The sequence below is a fragment of the Hemicordylus capensis genome, chromosome 3 (genome assembly GCF_027244095.1).
Source record: "Hemicordylus capensis ecotype Gifberg chromosome 3, rHemCap1.1.pri, whole genome shotgun sequence".
Classification (NCBI taxonomy): Eukaryota; Metazoa; Chordata; class Lepidosauria; order Squamata; family Cordylidae; genus Hemicordylus; species Hemicordylus capensis.
Window position 1 is genome coordinate 243,122,711 of NC_069659.1, and position 21,092 is coordinate 243,143,802.

Consider the following 21,092-nt stretch of genomic DNA (forward strand, 5'->3'; position numbering starts at 1 on the left):
TTTTTAGTAAAACCCTTTGTCAGAATGACGTTTTACCTGAAATGCAGTGAGCATTTCTCTTCCACGCAATCACAGAGACAAAAAATGGCTGAGACTGAGTTTAGGAAGTAAACTGAAGTACCCCGCAAAATGACAATGCAAGCGGGTCTGGTAAGAATGCTACAAGTTAAACGAGGACTAATAAAGAAATACATGCAAATGAATGATGTAAGTAGTCAGAATATATTATGGAACAGAATTATTAGATTCATACACAAAGGTAAGATACTGGACACTTTTAAAAGTGTAAAATAAAGTATGCTCTGAAAATAAAAGTAAAACAGAAGTAACAATAACAAAACAGAGTCCTGATCCTAGATAGTTTCACAGGAATTTTTCCATCAAGCCAAGTATTTCTGTGTACATGCGCTGATGAGCATCAAGACCCCAAATGAAATCCCAGTGGGTCCAATCTGGAAGCTCTTTGTAATGAATTAGATTCGGGATTCGAGACCGTAACTCTGTGGTTTCCTCCAGTTGGCATACCCAGTCATTTCCTCCAGCCCACATAGCTATTGGAACGGTGATCTCTTCAATCCTGTAGAAGGGTGGAGTGGTCTGGGAAAGGGCAGATAATACGACAATAAACTAGAATTATCATTAAAATTTCACCCCAAACAAGATTTGAAACAATTTTGGGGATTCCATCTGAAGAATTTATAGGAGGGACAAACAAGCTTTTATAGAACTAACATATTAGCCTTCTTCAGACATTATTAAAAAATCCCCGTGGTAGCATTGTACAGTAGCTGACCACCACACTCCCCATCCCTGCTAACACCCCTGCCGACACCTTGGTCAGGTTATAGAATTTAGAATTATTTTAAATAGGACCTAGTTTGGGGAAGAGAGGGATTCGGAATTAGTAGGACTGTAGGACAGGTGGGGTGGGGTGGGGTTAGAGAGGCCACAGCAATACCCTGCCCTTTAGCTTCTCCTCCCTTAGACTTGCCCCATTGTTCGGTCCCCTAAAAATATGGTCCCCTCATAAAGTCTGCTTCTTTATTTGGGAGGATTTAAGCTTCTGTGTGCACACCACACACTCTTAAATGTGTCTCTTCTCTCCCCTGCCCCATCATAGTAGGGCTTAATTTTTAAAAAACAAAAACAAAACCAAGATGTCCAGGAGGTACAAGGCAGAGACAGGAGCAGAGTGGCAGGCAGAAGGAGGAGTGATGCTGCTTCTTGTGGTGGATGATGGTGAGAGGGGCCTACTCCTCGGAGAAGCCTGATTCTGTAGCACAGCTACCTGTGGCGGCTGTGGTAGAATTTGTGGAGGGGGTCCTCCCCTGTCAGGTAAGAAGCTCTTCCCATGGCAACAGAGGGGGTGTCATCAGATGCTAGCCCAGCCAGATCGGTCTCTCTATCCTCCAAAATCCCAATGGGCACTGTGGACTGCCCCCCATCCACCCCACAGCTGAGACTGAGGAGGAACAGAACTACTTTAGTTTCTTGGACCTTCTCTGCCCTGGTTGGAGGTAGTGGAGGTGGCATCCCCCAGACCAAACCAGAAACCTGAGTACCAGCACCACCAAAATGGTCCTGGACCGATAGCAGCCTGGTGCTGAAGCACTTTGAACTCCACCAAGGTGACCCAAACCATGCTGCCTGGTACAGGACACAGGTCAACAGGGATATGGATCCTAAGTGTCTGATGACACTGGGGATGCCTCAGCACCTGCAACGGCATCACCTGGGGGCCCATGTCCCTGCTGGCAGCAGTAGGCCTATTATGTCCTAAGCTAGTGGCATGGTGCCTACTCCTGCTCCAAAGCAGGGCAAGTTGACTGCACAGTGGGTGCAGTCAGTAAGCAAGCAGTCTGGTTGCCCAGAGCCTCATCCAGGCCATTGGGGAGATGATCATTTTGGATGACCAGCCATTCCAGCTGGTGGAGAATGCCAGCTTCCAACAGCTTTCACTGGCTGTTCTTATTGCTTGCACCCAACTACAACATCCCCTCATGCACCAACTTCAGCAGGCAGGTGGTGCCCTCCCTGTACCAAGCATGCAAGGAGGCCATGTTGGGGCTGCTGCATGCAGCCGCGCCATGCACTTTACTGCACATTTGTGGACCAGTCCCAGTGGCAGACACACTGCTTTCATATTCCTCATAGTGCACTGGTGGGGACAGAGGGGACATCTGCTGCTGGAAGCTTGAACAGCCCCTCCCATGCAGCAAAACACAGATGGGCTGTGCTGCATGTGGAGGTGCTGGACACTAACCAAATGGAAAAGAGCTTTCAGCAAATATGGATTGCCAGGTGGGGGATGACAGCCAAACCTTCGCTGAGGGTTCATGGTCACTGACAATGCTGCCAACTTAACTAAGGCAGCCAAGCAGGGTCAGTTTGTGTCCATTCATTGTGTGGTGCACACTCTGAACGGGTCGTGTGGGATGTGCTTGGCCCTTCTGGGGCTGCGGACAGATGAAACATCCCCACTGCAGGCTCTGGGTGCCATCCTGATGCTGCCATGGCTGCTTTTGTGGAGAGGTTCCACAAGATATCAGCTTTCTTCTACTGGAGTGAAAAGCATAGGTGAATGCTCAAGGAGAGGCAACTTGAGCTTGGCCTACCTGAACAACTGATCCCTCAGGATGATCCGACCCAGTGGAACTCCACCTTTCTCTTGCTCCAGTGCCTTAAGGAGCAAGAGACTGCCATCCACAGCCTGGCAAGGAGGTGTGGCTTGGAAGTGTGCAATATATCCAACCAGGAATGGGAATGGATATCCAACCAGGCACTCTGAGAGTGGAATCTTTCTGTAATGACCTTCAAGCACCCCTGAAAGAATGGCTTTGCAAAGTGCCAAAGTGAAGGCCCTCCTGAGCTTTGGGTGTTGCCAAGGGTGAGTTCCGCTTGGCTTTTTGCTAGGCCTTTAACCCCTTGGTTCCCTGTGGATATGAATGCCTGTGGCTGGAATTTTCTTGGATGTCATTGCTGAGGCCAAGCTCTGCTGGGCTATTAACCCCATGAGTGCCTTGTGAAGTGAGTAGATCAAAGGCTTGCCTGAGTCTGCCCACTTTAACTACTATATCATTTACACATCCTAGAATTAGAATGAGAGTTTCTGATGAGAGCAGACATGTATCATTTAGGTGGTGAGTGATGGGGTTGTGGGGGGTTCAGGGGGCTCATATGGTGGGGCTGGCTCTCCTGTTTCCTTGTTCCGGAGGATTTCTTAGGGCAGGGCATTTAAATGGCAAAGAAGTGCCTGATATAATGCTGCCTTCCGAGATGCATTCTCTTTTAGGGAGAAGGAAGGGCTGTCCATTACCAACATTGAGAGTCTCTTCTTGGTAGACAGGGTATTCACAATCTGTGCCATCTCTGGGGGTGTAAAATCAGAGTTGATCTTCTTCTGTGTTTCCTTGTTCGATTTATGCACGCCATTGTCATTGCTGGGGTTGTTTTTAGTCCTTTTCTTGCCTCTGGACGTCTGAGAGTGTTGGGGGTGGGAGGCACTGTTTTACAGTGGTTCCACTCCTACCTCTCGGACAGATTCCAGATGGTGTCGATTGAAGAATGTTGTTCTTTGAGACCTGAGCTTGTATGGCGTCCCTCAAGGCTCCGTACTTTCTCCAATGCATTTTAACATCTACATGAAACCGCTGGGAGAGATAATCAGGGGATTTGGAGCTGGTTGTTACCAGTACACTGATGACACCCAGATCTATTTCTCCATGTCAACTTCTTCAGGAGCTGGCATATCCTCTCTAAATGCCTGGCTGGAAGCAGTAATGGGCTGGATGAGGGAGAATAAACTGAAGCTGAATCCAGATAAGACAGAGGTACTTATTGTGCAGGGTCAGAACTCCAGAGATGATTTTGATCTCCCTGTTCTAGACAGGGTCACACTTCCCCAAAAGGAAGAGCTTTGCAGTCTGGGAGTACTTCTGGATCCACACCTCTCCTTGATTTCTCAGGCTGAGGCAGTGGCCGGAGGTGATTTCTATCAGCTTCAGCTGATATGCCAGCTGCACCCGTTTCTCGAGATCAATGACCTCAAATTAGTGGTACATTTGTTGGTAACCTCCTGACTTGACTTTTGTAATGCGATCTACATGGGCTTACCTTTGTACATAGTCTGGAAACACCACTTGGTTCAGCCAGGCTGGTCTCTGGGTCATCTCGGAGAAACCACATTACGCCTCTGCTGATGGAACTTCACTGACTGCCAATAGGTTTCCGGGCAAAATACAAAGTGCTAATTGTAACTGTATACAACTAGAGCTTTATACAACTGTAATTGTATAAAGCTCTAAACTTTAACTGTAATTGTATAAAGCTCTAAACGGCTTAGGCCCTGGGTATTGAAGAAAGCGTCTTCTTCACTATGACTCACACTGCCCATTGAGGTCATCTGAGGAAGTCCGTCTCCAGTTACCACCAACTCGTCTGGTGGCTACACAGAGACGGGCCTTCTCACTCGCTGCCCTAAGATTGTGGAACGTGCTCTCTGCTGAGATACGATCCTCCCCATCTCTGGCAATATTTAGAAAACACCTGAAAACCCATCTTTTTGCCCAAGCTTTCCCACTTTTTAAAATTGTCTGTTTTTAATTTTATGGCTGTTTTTAAATTGTTGCATTGTTTTAACTTTTATATGTGTTTTAAGTGTTTTTATGTTAACCATCCAGAGACGAAAGTTTGGGCAGTATAGAAGTTTAATAAATGAATGAATGAATGAATAGTTTGTGAGGGCAAACCCAGAGGGGATGAGGCTGACCTCAGAACGGAAGCTTTTATGCGGAGCGTCTAGCTGGTTGCCATCTTTCCCTCCTTCTCTCTTAGTGTGTAACTAAAGCACATAGTTACTGGAAATAGAGTTTTCAAAATCACAAGTAAATTTTGATCAAAATCCATTGCAGGACACACAGAAAAAAAGCTTTAAAATTTTGTTGGGGCTCGGAGGAGCAGGTCACACTAAGTGGACATAACCAACCTCATCTGCAAAGCAGGCTGGACTTAGAAGGGAAGGAACTTACACAGCTCATTGTGGCAGTGAAGGAAGCAGCCACAGGAGCCTCCTGGTCCTATGCAGTTTCACAGAAGCCAGTATTCATATGGGAGAGGAATTCTACCTCCCATGAGATCTGTGACTGCTGCCAGAACTAAAATAGGAGGCCAAGGAAGAAGAGGAGCAGCAGCAGCACTGAGGCCTCAAATGGTCCATTACCTTTTCTTCCCACCATCAAGTCAGGACTGGGGCTAAGGATGGAGAAAATCTTCATCATAGTCATAGAAATTCCTGATGGCCAACAGCGGACAAGGTGTAACAATCCCCTTGCTCCCCATTTCTCTGCTGAGACCATGGGGATAGTAAAGAGGACCCTGGTCAGCCCTGGAGCATCAGAAAATCACAACTACTGATCTCAATGTGGTTTATTGTTTGTTGTTTACTGTCTTGGATGTTCTTTTATGGAAGCAAAAGTGGAATAAGGTTATCTTTGTAAATAAATTAATAAATCATGGGGATGACATGCAGAAAAATATTTGGTACAAAATCCTTTTTGAAACCGATCTTCTGAATTTCCATATATGATCCTCAGTTAGCCCCAAACAATCATAACATCTCAATTCTAGAGTGTCAGCAACTTTTACAGAGGAATTCAAACTAAAGGGTAGATGTAAGTCCTGAACTGTGCTCCCTCTAATGCATGCACATTTGCACATTTTTTATGTGCACTTAGTTAATTTTAGATCCTGGAGTCAGGAAGGCTCCATTCTGCACTTGTGTGCACACTGCTTTGATACTGCCATCCAGAACAAAACTCATTACACACACACACACACACACACACACACACACACACACACACACACACAGACACCCCATTACAGGGAACACTGGAGAATCACTATTCATCCCCTCCAAAATACATACAAAAAATAAAATCCAGAAAATTCCTACCTGGTTGTATATATCTATATTCTTTGAACCATAGTCAAATAATCTGAAGAGTCCTGTTTTAGTTGACTGGAATATGAAAGAGAACATAGTATTTATTTAGTATACTTGTATACCACCTCAAACTCACATTTCTGGCTAGTTTACAACCAACATAAAGCAAATTAAAACAGAAATTAAAATTTTAAAACCACAATTCTAGTTTAAAAGCTTGGGTGAATGAATGTGTCTTAAGAATCTTTTTAAAATGCTGCCAGTGTTAGGGAGGCTCTTATTTCAGCAGGGAGTGCATGCCAAAGACTCAGGGTGGCAACAAAGAAGGCTCATCCCTTAGTAGCCAGCAGACAAACTGATGGCAGCTGCAGATTTTATTTATACCTATGTAAACCACTTTGAGAACTTTGGTTCGTAGTAGCAGTAGTAGTAGTAGATGAACCTCTCCTGGTCATCTCAATGGGAAGTGGGGCTCATAATGAAGATGATATAGTGAGTGAATGCATTGGCCTCTCAGCGCACACGTGCGTGCACACACACAGAGCAACAAAACTCCACAGAAAACCAACATAAAAAGATTGAAAGTACGTGTCTCGAGAATATCTCCTAATTATCACTCTCTGTAGCCTCAAGGGAATTTGCCTGCAATAAGAAAGCATGAGACATGCAACAATGATCAAGTGTGTGGTAGCTTGTATCTCATGCTGAATTCAGCTGCCTTCTCATATATCCTTGTAGTTAAATGTACATTCTTTAGCCATCTAGTAGAGGTGTGCATGAACCCGTTCAGCAGTCTATTCACAGACCGCCAAACCAGTGCAAAAGACTGGCATTCAAGATGGTTATGGGGGGGGGCTGCTTTAAGGCATGGGGAGAGTATCCTTACCTCCCCCACCATGTTTCCCCCACCAACGCTGCTGTCAAAATAAATCACTGGTGCAGGGCGGCTGTATGCCCTCTTGCCACTCCGGTCAGCGTAATACCAGAAGTGGCTGGCATGCATGCGCGGGACTTGATTTGAACCAAACTGGTTTTGCCAGTTTTGTGCACATCCCTAGATTCAAAAGACACAATTTGACTAATTCAAGCACAAATTAGTCTCATGACCAGACATGGAGCTAATCTTACAGTAATCACCAAGAAAATATTAGAGAGGGAGGGAGGGAGTCACTATCTATTTCTTGCCACAACACTACCTCACAAACAAAACAAACCACAACTCAAGCAATCCAAGTTCTGCCTTTGTCAATCTGAGATCCAGAAAAACCAGATAGTTAATAATATAGCAGCAGTAGCACAGCATATTATTCACTCAGTGCTGAGAAAAGAAAACCACAAACTCAGATGTTCCTTGATTTCCCCCTTCTTCCTCTCCTCATGTATCCTCCTCAAGGGCACACTAAGGGCTCTCTCTGCCTCCTCTTCCCAGGCCCTTTGAAAACATTTTGACATCCCTTCCTTTTTTGTTCCACCTCCCTCCTCCCTCCTTCCAGCCAATGGGGGAACAATTGCCCATGACAACACTTGATCTGTATGATAACAAACCAACCAAAAAGCAAGGAGTTCTCAAGCCAATCAAAAGCCAGTGCAAGGAAAGCAATCAGCCGGGGGGGACGGGGAAGTGCCAAAATGGTGCTCGAAGCACAGTTCACTAAACCAATTCACGCTCTAAATGGGGTCATTTCAATTTGAACTGGAATCAGGCTTTTTATTTTAAGGGTGTTTCATTTAGATTTCAAATCACTCCAAATGGCTCATTTCAAGCTTGAATAAATTCAAACGCAAATCAATTTGCACATCTCTACTTCAGCGCACAAACCACTCCCAGACACCTTTCAGTTGCTACTCCAGAAGAAAAAGTGTATTAGATTCTGACTTCCACCCAGCCTTATACATTGTAATGGGCACATTTCACTGGATCATCAAAAATTAAGACCAGTTCATAGGACCTTTGGTGTGGCAGGATGCTTGTGAAACTCACTACCAATTGCTTTAAGGTGATCCTTTTCCCTTCTACCAGCCACCTAATGGTACAGCAGGGAAATAACTTGCCTAGCAAACAAGAGGTTGCCAATTCGAATCCCACTGGTATGTTTCCCAGACTATGGGAAACACTTAGATCGGGCAGCAGCGATATAGGAAGATGCTGAAAGGCATCATCTCATACTGCATACAAGATAGCAATGGTAAGCCCCTCCTGTATTCTACCAAAGAAAACTACAAGGCTCTGTGGTCACCAGGAGTCAACACCGACTCAATGGCACTACTTTACTTTACTTTACTTTACTCCCTTCTAATTAAACAAAATGGAAGTTATGGTCTAGCGTGCACAGACAATGCTTAACAGATATATTCTGTTTTGGTAACCTTACCTGGCCCCAGTGGATTGCATTTTTCACAGAGGTATAATCTGGGAATCCTGATACATACACATCAGACCGTCTCTGTAAGGATAAAGTGCATTTAGAAGTCATTTCACCTCAAAAGAGCCATTTGCACTGGGACAGTTGAGAAGTGGCATCACAGTCTCAAATATAATGTTTCTGGTCTTTGCAGCATGAGAGAAGTCAGTCATGAGACAAAAGGCAGCCCTTGTAAACCACATACTTGAATTCAACAATGATGTTAATGTTGTGCTACCATATTAGTCAGACTAGATCCAGAGGGTGATTAACTGGGCATTTGTTCAGGCCACAAGACCAACAAAAGGTCTGCCACTCAAATAATCCCTGCTAACTTGGCAAAGAGGCACCTTTTATCGTGGTAATTCTCTTTATTTAGTAGGGGGAGAGTAACTGGCCCTATCCACCCCAAGCACAGTACCTCCAGTGACTTTTGCTGGTGTCTATCTTACGTTTCTTTTTAGATTGTGAGCTCTTTGGGGAAGGGATCCATCTTATCTTATTTATTTATTATTTCTCTGTGTAAACCGCCCTGAGCCATTTTTGGAAGGGTGGTATAGAAATTGAATAAATAAATAAATAAATAAATAAATAAATAAATAAATAAGATCACTTATGTGAAACGTGGGGGGGAGGGGTCAGCTGGTCCAGCTGAAGCAAAAGGCAATATTTACCCCTGACCACTCTGTGCTTAGGCTTATACTGGCATGTTCTCCTGCCTCAGAGAGGAAGACACAACTAATTCAGCATCCAAGCTTCTAGAGACAAGGAGGGCTGATTCAGCCTCCATTGCCAAGGTGATGGGCATTTTCCAGATTATGCACTGCAACAGTTTCGCAATGTGTCTGCTAAGTGCCCCTCCATATTGCCCGTGTTTCGACATCACAGTTACTACGCTGTCATCAGGATGCTGTTCATATTTCCTATGCCTTGTTTCGGATTTAATTGATGCATTGTAGCCCAACAACATTGTCAATGTGTTGCAAGAAAGTAGTTGAATTTTTCTGTTTTAGGATGCTTGTCCTGTTGTTTATGTATTGCAGTGTGGTGTGATGTGGATGGTACAAATAACAGTGCAATGATTTTGTTAATTTTTACATTTCTGCTCTGTTTCGTTCTCGTTCTATTTCTTATTTCTTATTTTTTATTGTGCAAAGGAGGACCAGCGGGCGGGCAGCCACTCCCCTCGCTGCCTTCCAGAGCACTCTGCTGCCTCATCGCCTCTCACCCCTTGATCCTGAGGTAAGAGCCCCAGAGGCTGGTTGCAGCAGCGGTGGTCCAGCACGGTGGCCTAGTGGAGGATCAGCTCTGCTCAGCTCCGCCACTCATACTTTTGCCAGAGACTCATACTAGTGCAGCTGAGCAGATTTCTGAATCCAGCCTTCATCCTTTCTTGTTCACATTTACTTAAGAGGAAGCCTATTGAACTAAATCATTTACTTCTATGCAAGCCCACTACAAGGGCAACAGACTTTTTTTTACTACAAGGCAACAGACCTTTTTTTTCTTGTTTACTGCAAGGAAGCCTTTGCAGAGAGGCCATTTGCATGGAGGCCATTTGCTGGCCACGCAAACAGCTTCCACCAGCTGAGTGACAGAGCTAATACTCCACCGCAGCGGGTGCTGGGCAGCGCACCACTGCTTACAACAACTTTCAGGTGCAGCGGGAGGAGAGGTAAGCACCTAGTAATTTAGAGTCAATGGTGCCTCCTGCCGCCGCCCTAGCAGCACCTGCACTAGCCACCCCTGCCAGGGTCCACAACCCAACAGATTTGGATAGTTCGCCCTCACTGGAGGAGCACTCACTTCCCCTCCACCTCCGCCCCCTCCCTTCTATTATTATGGCCTGCTCCGCAATTTGATTTTTATTTTATTTTTTCCGCTGAACCCCTTGTGCAAGGCTGAAATGATGCAAGGCTCAGTTAGATTTTTGTTTTGGAATTGTGCTTCCTCCTGCTGACAGCTTTGTGCAAGGCAGCCCAGAATTTGAACCAGTTAAAGGGTTGGTTAAAGGGTTGCAAAGTGTGACAGAATAGTGCAATGGTTTCAAACCAAGGGTAAAGGGTTGTTCAATGCTTTGTGGTAAGCTGGTGGCCATTCATATTGCCATCCACAGCAACATGTTTTCCAGGCAGGAGGTGTCCATATTCTCCTTGAAATGCATCTATCTGACCCCTCCTACTGCTCCATTTGGGTCAATGGGATCATGGGGGTGATGTGACAACCTTTCTTTTAAAAAAAATCCACCTTATGGTGGAAATGTACAAAATCACTAAAAACTTTTTAAAAATCATTAAAAATCAACCAAGTGCTCAACTGCCTTGAAATGGGGGGAGGGATACGTAGCACACTTGGAGCCCTACCCACCACCCCATTTTGTTACCCCTTTAATCCAAATCTAATCTAATCCAACTCGAATCTCATCTGATATATCTGATAATCAAGTTTGCAGATTCAAAGATAAATCTGGCTGGTTCAATTTGACCTCAAATCGAATAACAAAAATTGATTCTTGCACATCTCCAGTTTCAATGAAGTGGACCACTGAGGTAATGTTGAGGTAATTTCAGTGAAATTTAGCCTACTTATTGCCCATTTACAAAGATCAACTAATCCCACAGTTCTCAACTGGCTAATTTTTCTCTTCTGGACCTTGGTGATGCAGGACCGGGGGGAGCCTTTATTTTTACAGTGGGAAAACTCCATAGGTCAGTTAAATCAATTCTGGACCCCTTAACACATGAAGATAGATGCCATGTGCTGCTGCCAGGTACTCCATCCTCTTCATCTTGAGTTGGGCCTCAAAGATCAAGGAAACGTAGGGTGCACAGAGAGCAAGTTGGAAATGAGCATAATTTGTGACACTGCACAACATCATTATTGATCATGTGGCATGTCTGTTAAGGCATCAGCTTGTAAGATGGTAAAGGTCTACTTGTTCAAGGTCTGTTTGAAATACTACTGTATAAATTATTTCCCCTGAAGAAGGCCTCTAGGCTGAAATGCATTGGGCTTCAATAAATGCTTCACAGCACCATGATACTCTGTCTCCCTTTTTGCTTTTGTGGAGCTTCAGCCAAGCTCCACAGCCTATACATAGGTTCACAAGCTGCACAGTGTGACAAAGGCAGTTACAGAGACACCCACACTGCTGCAAGACTCTAAAGAACATGCCTGTAGTGCTACTGAGGAGCAAGGCTGTTCCACTTCTACTAACCATTGTGTAATCACACACATGCGCGCGCGCACACACACACACACACACACACTCTCTCTCTCTCTCTACTGTGGATGTCCACTTGGTGGTCAACATCCTGTCTAATGCTGTGTTTGTACATGGATGTTGTGCTAGCATAACAACATGGAAATGTTTGATGGTTAGTAGGAGCAGAACAGCCCAGTTCCTCAGCTGTGCTGGTATGCTTTAGAGCCTCCCAGCAGTGTAGGCAGCTCTGTAACCTCCTCCCTTACACTACCCTTACACTACACAGTATGTCAGCCACCATTATTGTTTTCTTCCTGCTGCTTTTAATAATTGTTGTTAAATTGTTTTATTGTTCAGGTTTGTGTTGGTAATATTACAAGGCTCACTGATATAAAAGTGGTGTGAAATGTTTTAAATAGATTTTTAAAAATATTTTTAAAATGCACAGCAGTACCTCATTTAGGTTTTTCTCATTGAATCCACTGACAAGAAAAAGAGCTTGCTTGCAGAGTATATCTACTAGTCGACAGCCACACCTTTGGGCCACAAAGGCTCTTAGTGTAGGACTCAGCAGGCAGAATTCTTTCGTGCCAAATATAATCTGTAAAAATCCAGAGATTCTTTATACCATTCACATTTAAATCATTCACATTTATTGTTTAATGTAGCACTAGATATGTTCTTGCAGCTGATTCATATCAGACTAAAGTTTATTTCTTAACTTGTCATGATCATTACTCTGAACAAACACTTTATTGATTTCCGAACGTTGAAATCCACTGTTCCAGTCATGGAATAGTACTGCTCACAGAAAATGCCTCCTCCCAATTTCTGTATATTCTTCCCTCCAGCCTTCCCTCATCACACACCACACCATTGCTGGGGGTCCCTTGGCCCTCAGAAACAACTTTTCAGGCAAGCTTCAGAGGCTGCTGTGGGGAGGAGGAGGAAAGGAAAATTACTTCTGCTCACACCATTGTATGAATGGCATTGTGAATCCTATATTTACCTTTCACATATAATAGCCTCCAAGACAATTTACATCAAATGTAAATTAGGATACTTCATAATCAACATTCATTTCTTTAAAAAAAACAACCCTATGAGCTACAGCTGTCAACCAATTAGAAATCTTACAATATGACTTACTACTCTCTAGTCAGTGTATTTAATATTGCAGCTTGTAAAGGTCAGCTTTGAAAGGAGGCCAGCACCTACCAGGCAAGGTACAGTAGTATTGGGCACCTCGTCTTAAGTTAGGAACATGCACAAATTGAGATTTGTACACTGATTCAAAGCACAGATTGGGCACCTTTAAAAGTGAGGAGAGCAGGTCCACCTGCTCTACCTCCACTTCATTCAGCCTCCTGCTGTGGCGGTGCTCCCCCCGGAGGAGCTTCCTACAGTGGTGACATGCATATGGCCACCACATCTACCATGTTTGCACACACCATGCCTTCTACCATGTTTAATAGAATGGTTTTGTGGCCACAAGGTAGGGGTTACCTTGGGTTCTTTGATGTCTGGAAAATATAAATTCTGCTGTTTGGTATTTTACTGCCATTTATGATGCTGATTGTTCTTTTTCATTTTGGTCTGTGGACTGCCATAAGCTGATTGATTGAAAAGCAAGAAGCAGGATGAGACAAGCAGAAGAAGAGGAGGAGCAACTGCTGCCTTCACCTCCAAAAAGAAGGAAATCAGGTGTGGACAGTAAGAGAGTGGGTGGAGAAAGATCAGGGGATGGGGGATTGGTGTGTGGTTCATTGTGTGCAACATGACCACCAGGTGAAGCTTCCCTTTCATTTTCCTGGGATGTTACTCCTGTTTCTCTCGCTATAATAGCTTGGAAAACTGGCTTAATCCACAAGATTGAAATATCAATCATTTGGCCATGCTAAAGAAAATGTGGTTGCTAAGAGTCAACATCGACCTAATGGCACTTAATCAATCAAAAAGAAAATCTACAAAAACTGAGAAAATAATACGATTGCTCACATACCTTTATTAATGCATCTGGCAACCTCTCAAACTGTAGAATAGGACTTATGCTGAAATGTAATGTGTATGCAGGTCCCAAGGCAAAAAACATCTTGATTTTTTCAGCCAGTTGAGGCACTTCAGAAAACGCCACAAAAGCTATAAAAACAAAAGCGAATTTACTTAGCTTCGAGATGGGGGGGGGGGCGCACAGAATTTGTGGTAAACATATCTGTGGGAATTTGTGGTCTAAAAACTCCGTTTAGTCAAGTTAACTTTCATATTAAATGTCAGTCTTTGTTTAAAAGAATTGGATTTGATGCAAAATACAGGGTAACTTCATACAGTATGTAGCTTTTCTAGACCTCTGGTGCCACCTAATGGTTGAATAAACCAATTATCTGAAAGAAAAGAAGGAAAGGAAGGGTGGGCGAGGGGACAAGAAAAGGAAAAGATGGACAAGGATAGACTCCGTTTATTTGAACCAATCAGGTTCATATCTGGACATTCTCCCAGCAAGCCAGGTTGTGTCTTGGATGTACATAGCTGCAATCAATGCATTGGCTGTGTACTGAGTTCATTGATTGTTGTGCTTCCAACAGCATTCTGTTGTTATGGGTTCTCAGTTTTGGGTCTGACAGGACAAACTCCCACCACTGTTTGTTTGCACCCCTACAGGAATGCTTGGTATGGTTAACATGTGCCTGTCCAGGAATAAAGCATTGTTTAGCACTGTAGTTTGGGATAGCCCAGGAAGTCCCAAAGATGAAAAAGAAGCATGGAAAATACCCCTCTGTTCCTTTACACCAAGCTGACTGCATAGTTGTTTCCTATCTATCTATCCTGAGACACCCCAAGACCAGTCTCCAGTATGCAGATCCTCCTGAAACATAACTGCATCACTTCATGCATTCCTACATGTTAGCGTTGAATCGCTCAGTTCCTCTTGGATCCACTCCATTGCCCCATGAGGAGTCCCAGCACTTCTGCCAATCTCCATTCCCTATACAGCTTCTTTCTAGCACCTTCTGGATGTTTTTGTATGTCATTGTTCTCACCTTCCCCTCCACTGTCTTCCTATTGAACATATCCCTGGTGGTCCATTAGTAAGGGCCAAACCAATCATCTTTTCTTTGTCTTTTTCTTAGGAGAATGAGCACCCAAAACCAGTATTTTGTCTTCTTGTTATCAAGTTGAGCCTATTCCCCATCTGGCTATTTTTAATCCCATCTTTCATATTGTCCTCGATAGGAAGTTCCTTCAAGTGATCAGTGACTCATGTAGGTACTGAGCCCATGTGTTTTTTGCCCCATAAAAGGGGGCTCTCAAAGCCCCATCTCTCTTGCTCTCACTCTGCACACTTATTTTGGCCCTGTTGCTCTGCTTCAACGGAACACTTGGCTTCATTTAATTTCACTTGGACAAATAGATATTAGATGGTGACTCTCCCTTCCACAGCCTTCAGGAGTCTCTTGTATTTTCTCCTCCTCTCCACTCTCAATCCCAAGGATGTATGGATGAGTGTGAGTGTTCAAGGCTTCAACCAACTAGGTTAGAAGCTTTAAATCTCTCTCTTTAAGTCTCGCTGTTGTTCCTCTATGTAAACCGCTTTGGAAACATTTGTTGAAAAGCGGTATATAAATATTTGTTGTTGTTGTCTATCTTTTGCCAATAAGAATGAAAAGAGACCTCCCCTTTCCATGGAGAGGATGGAGAACTCCTCCCCAACTTAAAAGGAGGATCCTCAAAGGGGTCCTTGACCCAAATGTCAGCCCCAATTGCTCTTCCCCATGAGGAGTGGTCCATTCTCAGTGTTGAAGTCTGGAACAGACAGGAAGGTGAGCCGACATTCCATTCTCTCATGAAATCATGGACTGTTGTTGGCTTTGTATCAGACATGCACTTGAAGCCATCTCTTTCCCCCCTCTCTCTTGAGGGTGTGGACCATAAGGAAGGTTAGTGGCCAAAGCCTGGTGTTTCTAGGCAGGACACAGGCCACTCTCAAAACTTATTTTCAACCATTTTTTAGGAACATAGGAAGCTGCCTTATACCGAGTCAGACCATTGGTCCATCTAACTCAGTATTGTCTACACAGACTGGCACGCAGTGGCTTCTCCAAGTTTATAGGCAGGAGTCTCTCTCAGCCCTATCTGGAAATGCCAGGGAGATAACTTGGTGCCTTCTGCATGCAAACATACAGATGCTCTTCCCAGAGTGGCCCCATCCCCCAAGGAGAATATCTAACAGTGCTCACGTGTAAGTCTCCCATTCAAATACAAGCCAGGGTGGACCTTATCAAAGGGGACAATGCTTACTTGCAACCACAAGACCAGCTCTCCCCCCAGTGGCCATCAAACAATGTTCCTTCAAATTCAAACAGCTTCCTGCCAGTTGCTCATCGAGCACTCCTCCTGATTGTGAATAGGGATGTGCATAAAACCGGTTCTCCCGGTTCGGTTCGGGTCCGAACCGGGTCCGGACCGGACCGGGGAGGTTCGGTTTTGGTTTTGCCGGACCACCCCCCCGGTCTGGTTCGGTTTCGAACTGGTTCGGATCTGAACCGAACTGGTTCAGATCACAAAAAGTGGCTGGTTTTGAAGGGGACATTGTGTTCTACCTGCCACCCAAATTTCAAGCTGATTGGACCTTCCTCTGATTTTTTACAATTTTTTTAAAAAAATTAATTCTTGCCCATAACTCACAATGTGGAGCCCTTAGGGGCAAAAAAGCTGGCGTGGATGGTAGCCACCCATGGGTGTCCTCCACCCCAAAAATCCCAAGGCAATTGGTTGCTCCTAGTATTATTGGTGAATTTTTGAAGAAAATTTTTTTCCATTGGCTAGAATGGGGGTTTAGGGCTGCCCCAGACCCGCCTCTGTGGGGTGGCAGCACCCCCAAAGTGGGTCCGGGGCCATGGCAAAAATGCCCTCAGTCCCTCCCTGCAATCCCCGTAGAGATAGGAGTGATGGTTCTGTTGTTTTTCTGAGGTGTTCTGAGTGTAGATTCTATGATAGCTAATGAGATTTCCAATGAGACACCATGAATCCACTCTCATTTGCTATCACAGAATCCACACTCACTCAGAACACCTCAGAAAAACAACAGAACCATCACTCCTATCTCTACGGGGATTGCTGGGAGGGACTGAGGGCATTTTTGCCATGGCCCCGGACCCACTTTGGCGGTGCTGCCACCCCACAGAGGCGGGTCTGGGGCAGCCCCAAACCCCCATTCTAGCCAATGGAAAAAAATTTTTTCTTCAGAAATTCACCAATAATACTAGGAGCAACCCAACAATTGCCACCCCATCTTTTTGGCCCCTCTCTCTGGGCGCCCTAACACGTAACACCTAGTCAGTCCATCTTAATGCCTACCTACTACCACCACTCCTATCCAAGCAAGTAAGAGGAGGACACTCAGAGAGACAACACCCACTCTCTGATCTAACAAAAAGGCCACTGCTGTGCTGCCTGCCAGCACAGCAGCAGCAGCGGAGCAGCACACTAAGCACAAGAGCAGCACACACAGAGAAGAAGCAGGAGGCGGAGCAGCAGAGCAGCAGACCTGCCGCTCTGCATGATGGGTGACGTGATGCCCAAAGAAACCACCGCCTCACTCAGTGCCTGCCACTGACTAGGCCCGACAGACAGAAGCCAGCCAACCTGCTCTGCTCTGCTCTGATGCTCCCCATGGATGATGCACACACACCCTACATCTGCATCCAAATTACCAGACCAGACCAAGTGCGCAGAGTCAGCACAGGCCACCAGCCACCAGCCCAACAACAGCAACAGCTACTACTGCTACCACCACAACCAGTGTTGCCGCTACAATAACATTCCCAGTCCAGTCACGCGTGCCACAGCCTGAGCCTAGCACACAGCCAACAGCTGCTGCCAGCCAGTGCCTGGCAAGCCCAGCCAACATGAGGAGGAGAGAGCTAAGTAGACGGCGCACGCACATCACCAACCCATCACGACGGCGCAACTGCAAGGGGAGAGGGCACAATTACAGGCAGGCAGGAGGAGGAGGAGGAGGCGAGGCAATCCTAGCACAGATTTGAAAGTTAAAAATCCACCAGGACATCTTCTAGAATCTAGACTTCTGTTTTTTCTACCACCAGCTGTAGTGTCTAGTTAGTCAGTGTGCTGTGCAGCTGAGCTGAGCTGAGCTGCATGTGAGGAAGGGTGATTGTAGCTAGTTCTTTAGTTTCAGCAGACTGAGCATTGAGCATGGGCAGTGGCCTTGGCAACACAATTACACGACACTCATCTGCTGCTGCTGGTTCTAGAAGTTGCCTCTTCTCGTCTTTTCACCTCTTCGTGTGTGTGTGTGTGTGTGCAGTGAGTGCATGCCTTTTGCCTTGCTGGAAAGAAATGCTTCTCTGGTCCACCACCACATATTTGCTCAAGGACACAGAGGCCCAAGGCAGAGGTGGTGGCACCAGTGTGAGTGCATGTGTGCTGGTGGTGTTTGCCACCACAGGTTTTTTTTTTGTGTGTATGTGTGCGCTGCTAGCTAGGAGGGGGGAGGGAGGCAGGGAGGCAGGGAGGCAGGGGGGAGGAAAGGGGAGGGGGAGAGGGATGTAGAGGGGATTGAAAGGGGGAGGGTCCGGCTCAGAGTTGGTCAGCCACATATTTGTGCACACACGTGCTCACGTGTGTGCTTCGGTGGGAGAGACCAGACTCTCATCATCTGCCAGACCGGGGTTGGGGGTAGGTGAGGCGGTGGTGGGCTGGAAGGGAGGGAGGATGGAAGGTGGTGAAGAGGAAGGGGAGAGGATGAGAGGGGAAGGATGGAGGGAGGCATGGGGGGAGGAAAAAAAACATGTAGACAGACACACACCACACTACACACAGAAAGCATCCACACACAGAGACAGTGCTAGGCATCCATTCACACAGACAGACAGACAGACAGACACACAACAGGAAGAGACAGACTGAGCCTGCACCACACACACACACACAGACCCAATTCCCCCCCTGCACAGTTATCAATCAATATGTTGTGTTGGCAGCCAGTTCATTGCTATTCTGATGGTTTTGGTTTTTTTGCCATCAGCCAACATCTACAGTGACCACAATCAAGATGAACATAGATGATAATAATTCATTCGTTTCATTAGAAAAAAATCATCCAATCATTTTCTCCATGTAAACCAAGCCCCCCACACATGATTTCTGGCAACATTTTCAATAAAATCAATTCATTTGGCATTCATCATTTTGTTCTCCCTTTGTCACCTTTTTTTCTTTCTTTTGCATAATTTTGAGGCTTGATTTTAACATGGGGTTTTAAAAGAAAAATTTATTTACATGTTTATTTACATACAGTATTTACATATCTACACTGCATTTTAGAACATATACCCGCCGCTGCCGCTAAGTCTAGTACTCTGTGGGCTGTGCTACTTTGGGGGTGTGTGCCGTGCCCACGCCAGGTCCCCAAATGCTGACAGGTGGATAGATAAAGGGCCTGTGCTGGTCAGCATTGGGTTTCTTTTTAGGTGGGCGTGGGCATTGTAAACATCTGGCCAGTCGCAGCACTACAACTACTACAACAACTGCATCTCTGTGTGGGCACACTACACGCTGCGACTGGCTGGCACGGCTCAGCATCTGTCACGTCAGCTCTGCTAGAGGTGGAAGGGGGGAGGGTAGGGATAAGCACAGAGGTCGAGCCAGGCAGGTGACCAACCATGGGGCAACCCACGGTAATCACTCGCCCGGCTCAAACTCCAGCTTGGGGTAGCCCAACAGGGGGAGGTTCACCTTAAGGAAGACCAGCTGCTCCACCAGACCAGGGTCCAAGCGGGAGCGAGAGGGTGTCACCACGTCCCCGGCACGTGAAAACACCCGCTCGCTCTGGACACTGGTTGGGGGGCAGGAGAGGAGGCGCACAGCCACCACCACCAGGTCCGGCCAGACTTGGCGGTGGCTCACCCAGAACTGTGCGCAGTCCACGCCGTCTCCCTCCACAGGCTCCTCCAAGTACTGTGCAACGCATTGCTCAGCACTGGAGGGGGGCCTGGCAGGTCGAGCCTCCCGCATACCAGGCATGGCGCCATAGCAGAACCGCTGAAACCACTGGGCGGATCTCGAGTTGGTAGCAAGTGGCTGCTGCGATGGCGCCGCCTGGGATGCCGCGCTGCTCGACTGGGAAGAGGGAGGGGAAGGGGAAGCTGACGCCGGCTGGCCGCCCATGCTGCTGCTGGGTGCGGGTTGAGCCGCGAGGGCTGCCCCCGCACCACTACCAACACCCTGGTCTCTGCGGGCCCTAGCGGCCTCCTCCTCCCTAACCTTCTCGACCAGGATGCCCCTCCACCTGCGCAATTCGTCGGCACTCACGGCATTGCCCTTGAGGGCTGGGTGACAGAGACAAGCCAGGACATACTCCTCCCTGTCTCCCAGCACATCAACGAGCCGCTTGTCAACCCCAGACCTCAGCTTCCCAGCCAGAGCACGACCCTCTGGCGTGATCAGAGAGATATGGAGTCCACCCATCAGCTTCTCGAGACCAACAGCTGTGGGCAGCGCCTGGCTCAAGGGAGTGGTGTCGCCACACAAGCCCTTCGTGGCAAGCTGGAAGGGCTTGAGTGCCAACAACGCCTCGGACATCTGCTTCCACTCTGCGTTCGAGAAGTCGCAGACATCCAAGGACTCGTCCCTCGCCAGGGCGACAAGGGCTCTCTCCTGCTCCAACAGGCGCTGGAACAGGAGGAAGGTGGAGTTCCACCGCGTCTCCACATCCGTAGGGATGAGATGGCGAGGAAGGCCAAGGTCATCCTGCTTCTGGGGAAGCAGTCTCCTGGACTTCTCACTGCGGTGGAAGTGGGCGGCCAGCTTGCGAGACTTATCCACAAGTGTGGCCGTGGCAGCAACAGCAGCTGGGATGGGGCGGGCCCCCTTCTCCTGGGACGCCTTCAGCTCCTTAAGGCCAAGGGCGTCCCTGACGGTCAGATGGAGCGTGTGTGCCATACACTGTATGTTCACACAGTCCATGACTGTCTCGACAGCGGCGGTAACGTTGGCTCCATTGTCGGTGACAATGAAGCCGCGGGAGAGGTGTGGACACCCGCCAATCCACTCCTCTATCTGGCGGTCGAGTACGGCCGCCACCTCCTCCCCGGTGTGCCTCGTGTCCATTGTCTCCACGTGCAGGACGGCCCACCTGTGCCGTACTGCAGCGGGAGCCGCGCCGGACCCGGAAGCATCGCCCGCGGAGGTCCCCTCACTCTCCGGTCCCCACCAGTGGGCAGTGAGGGCCAGGAAAGAAGCGTGCATCCCACTGACACTGGTCCAGAGGTCAGTCGTGAAATGCACGCTTGTCCCGGCCGGAGCTGCACGCAGCTCGGCCGACACGAGCTCCCTGCACCGGTGGTACAGGGAGGGGACCACGTTCCGGCTGAACGTGGTCCTTGAGGGGATGACGTATTCGGGAGCCAGGTATTGGAGAATCCGGCGGAAGCCGTTGTTCTCGACCACCTGAAACGGCTGGTCATCGGTGGAAATCATCTCCCCTATGAGGCGGGTGAGGTGATGATCGTCCACGCGAACA

The 21,092-nt window shown here is 47.0% G+C and overlaps 1 protein-coding gene across 1 annotated transcript in view; it reads right to left on the bottom strand.

Annotated features, from left to right (window-relative positions):
* Positions 1-206: 206 nt before the first annotated feature.
* The window catches only part of LOC128350841 (lipase member M-like), a 33,824-nt gene continuing 12,938 nt past the window's right edge, over positions 207-21,092 (bottom strand). Inside the window, exons 5-9 of the mRNA XM_053309618.1 lie at positions 13,554-13,690; positions 12,006-12,152; positions 8,317-8,388; positions 5,954-6,019; positions 207-597 (exon numbers count right to left, since the gene is read on the bottom strand). Coding sequence (XP_053165593.1) covers positions 364-597; positions 5,954-6,019; positions 8,317-8,388; positions 12,006-12,152; positions 13,554-13,690 — 656 coding nt within the window. The 3' untranslated portion in view covers positions 207-363. The remainder of the gene's footprint in view (positions 598-5,953; positions 6,020-8,316; positions 8,389-12,005; positions 12,153-13,553; positions 13,691-21,092) is intronic.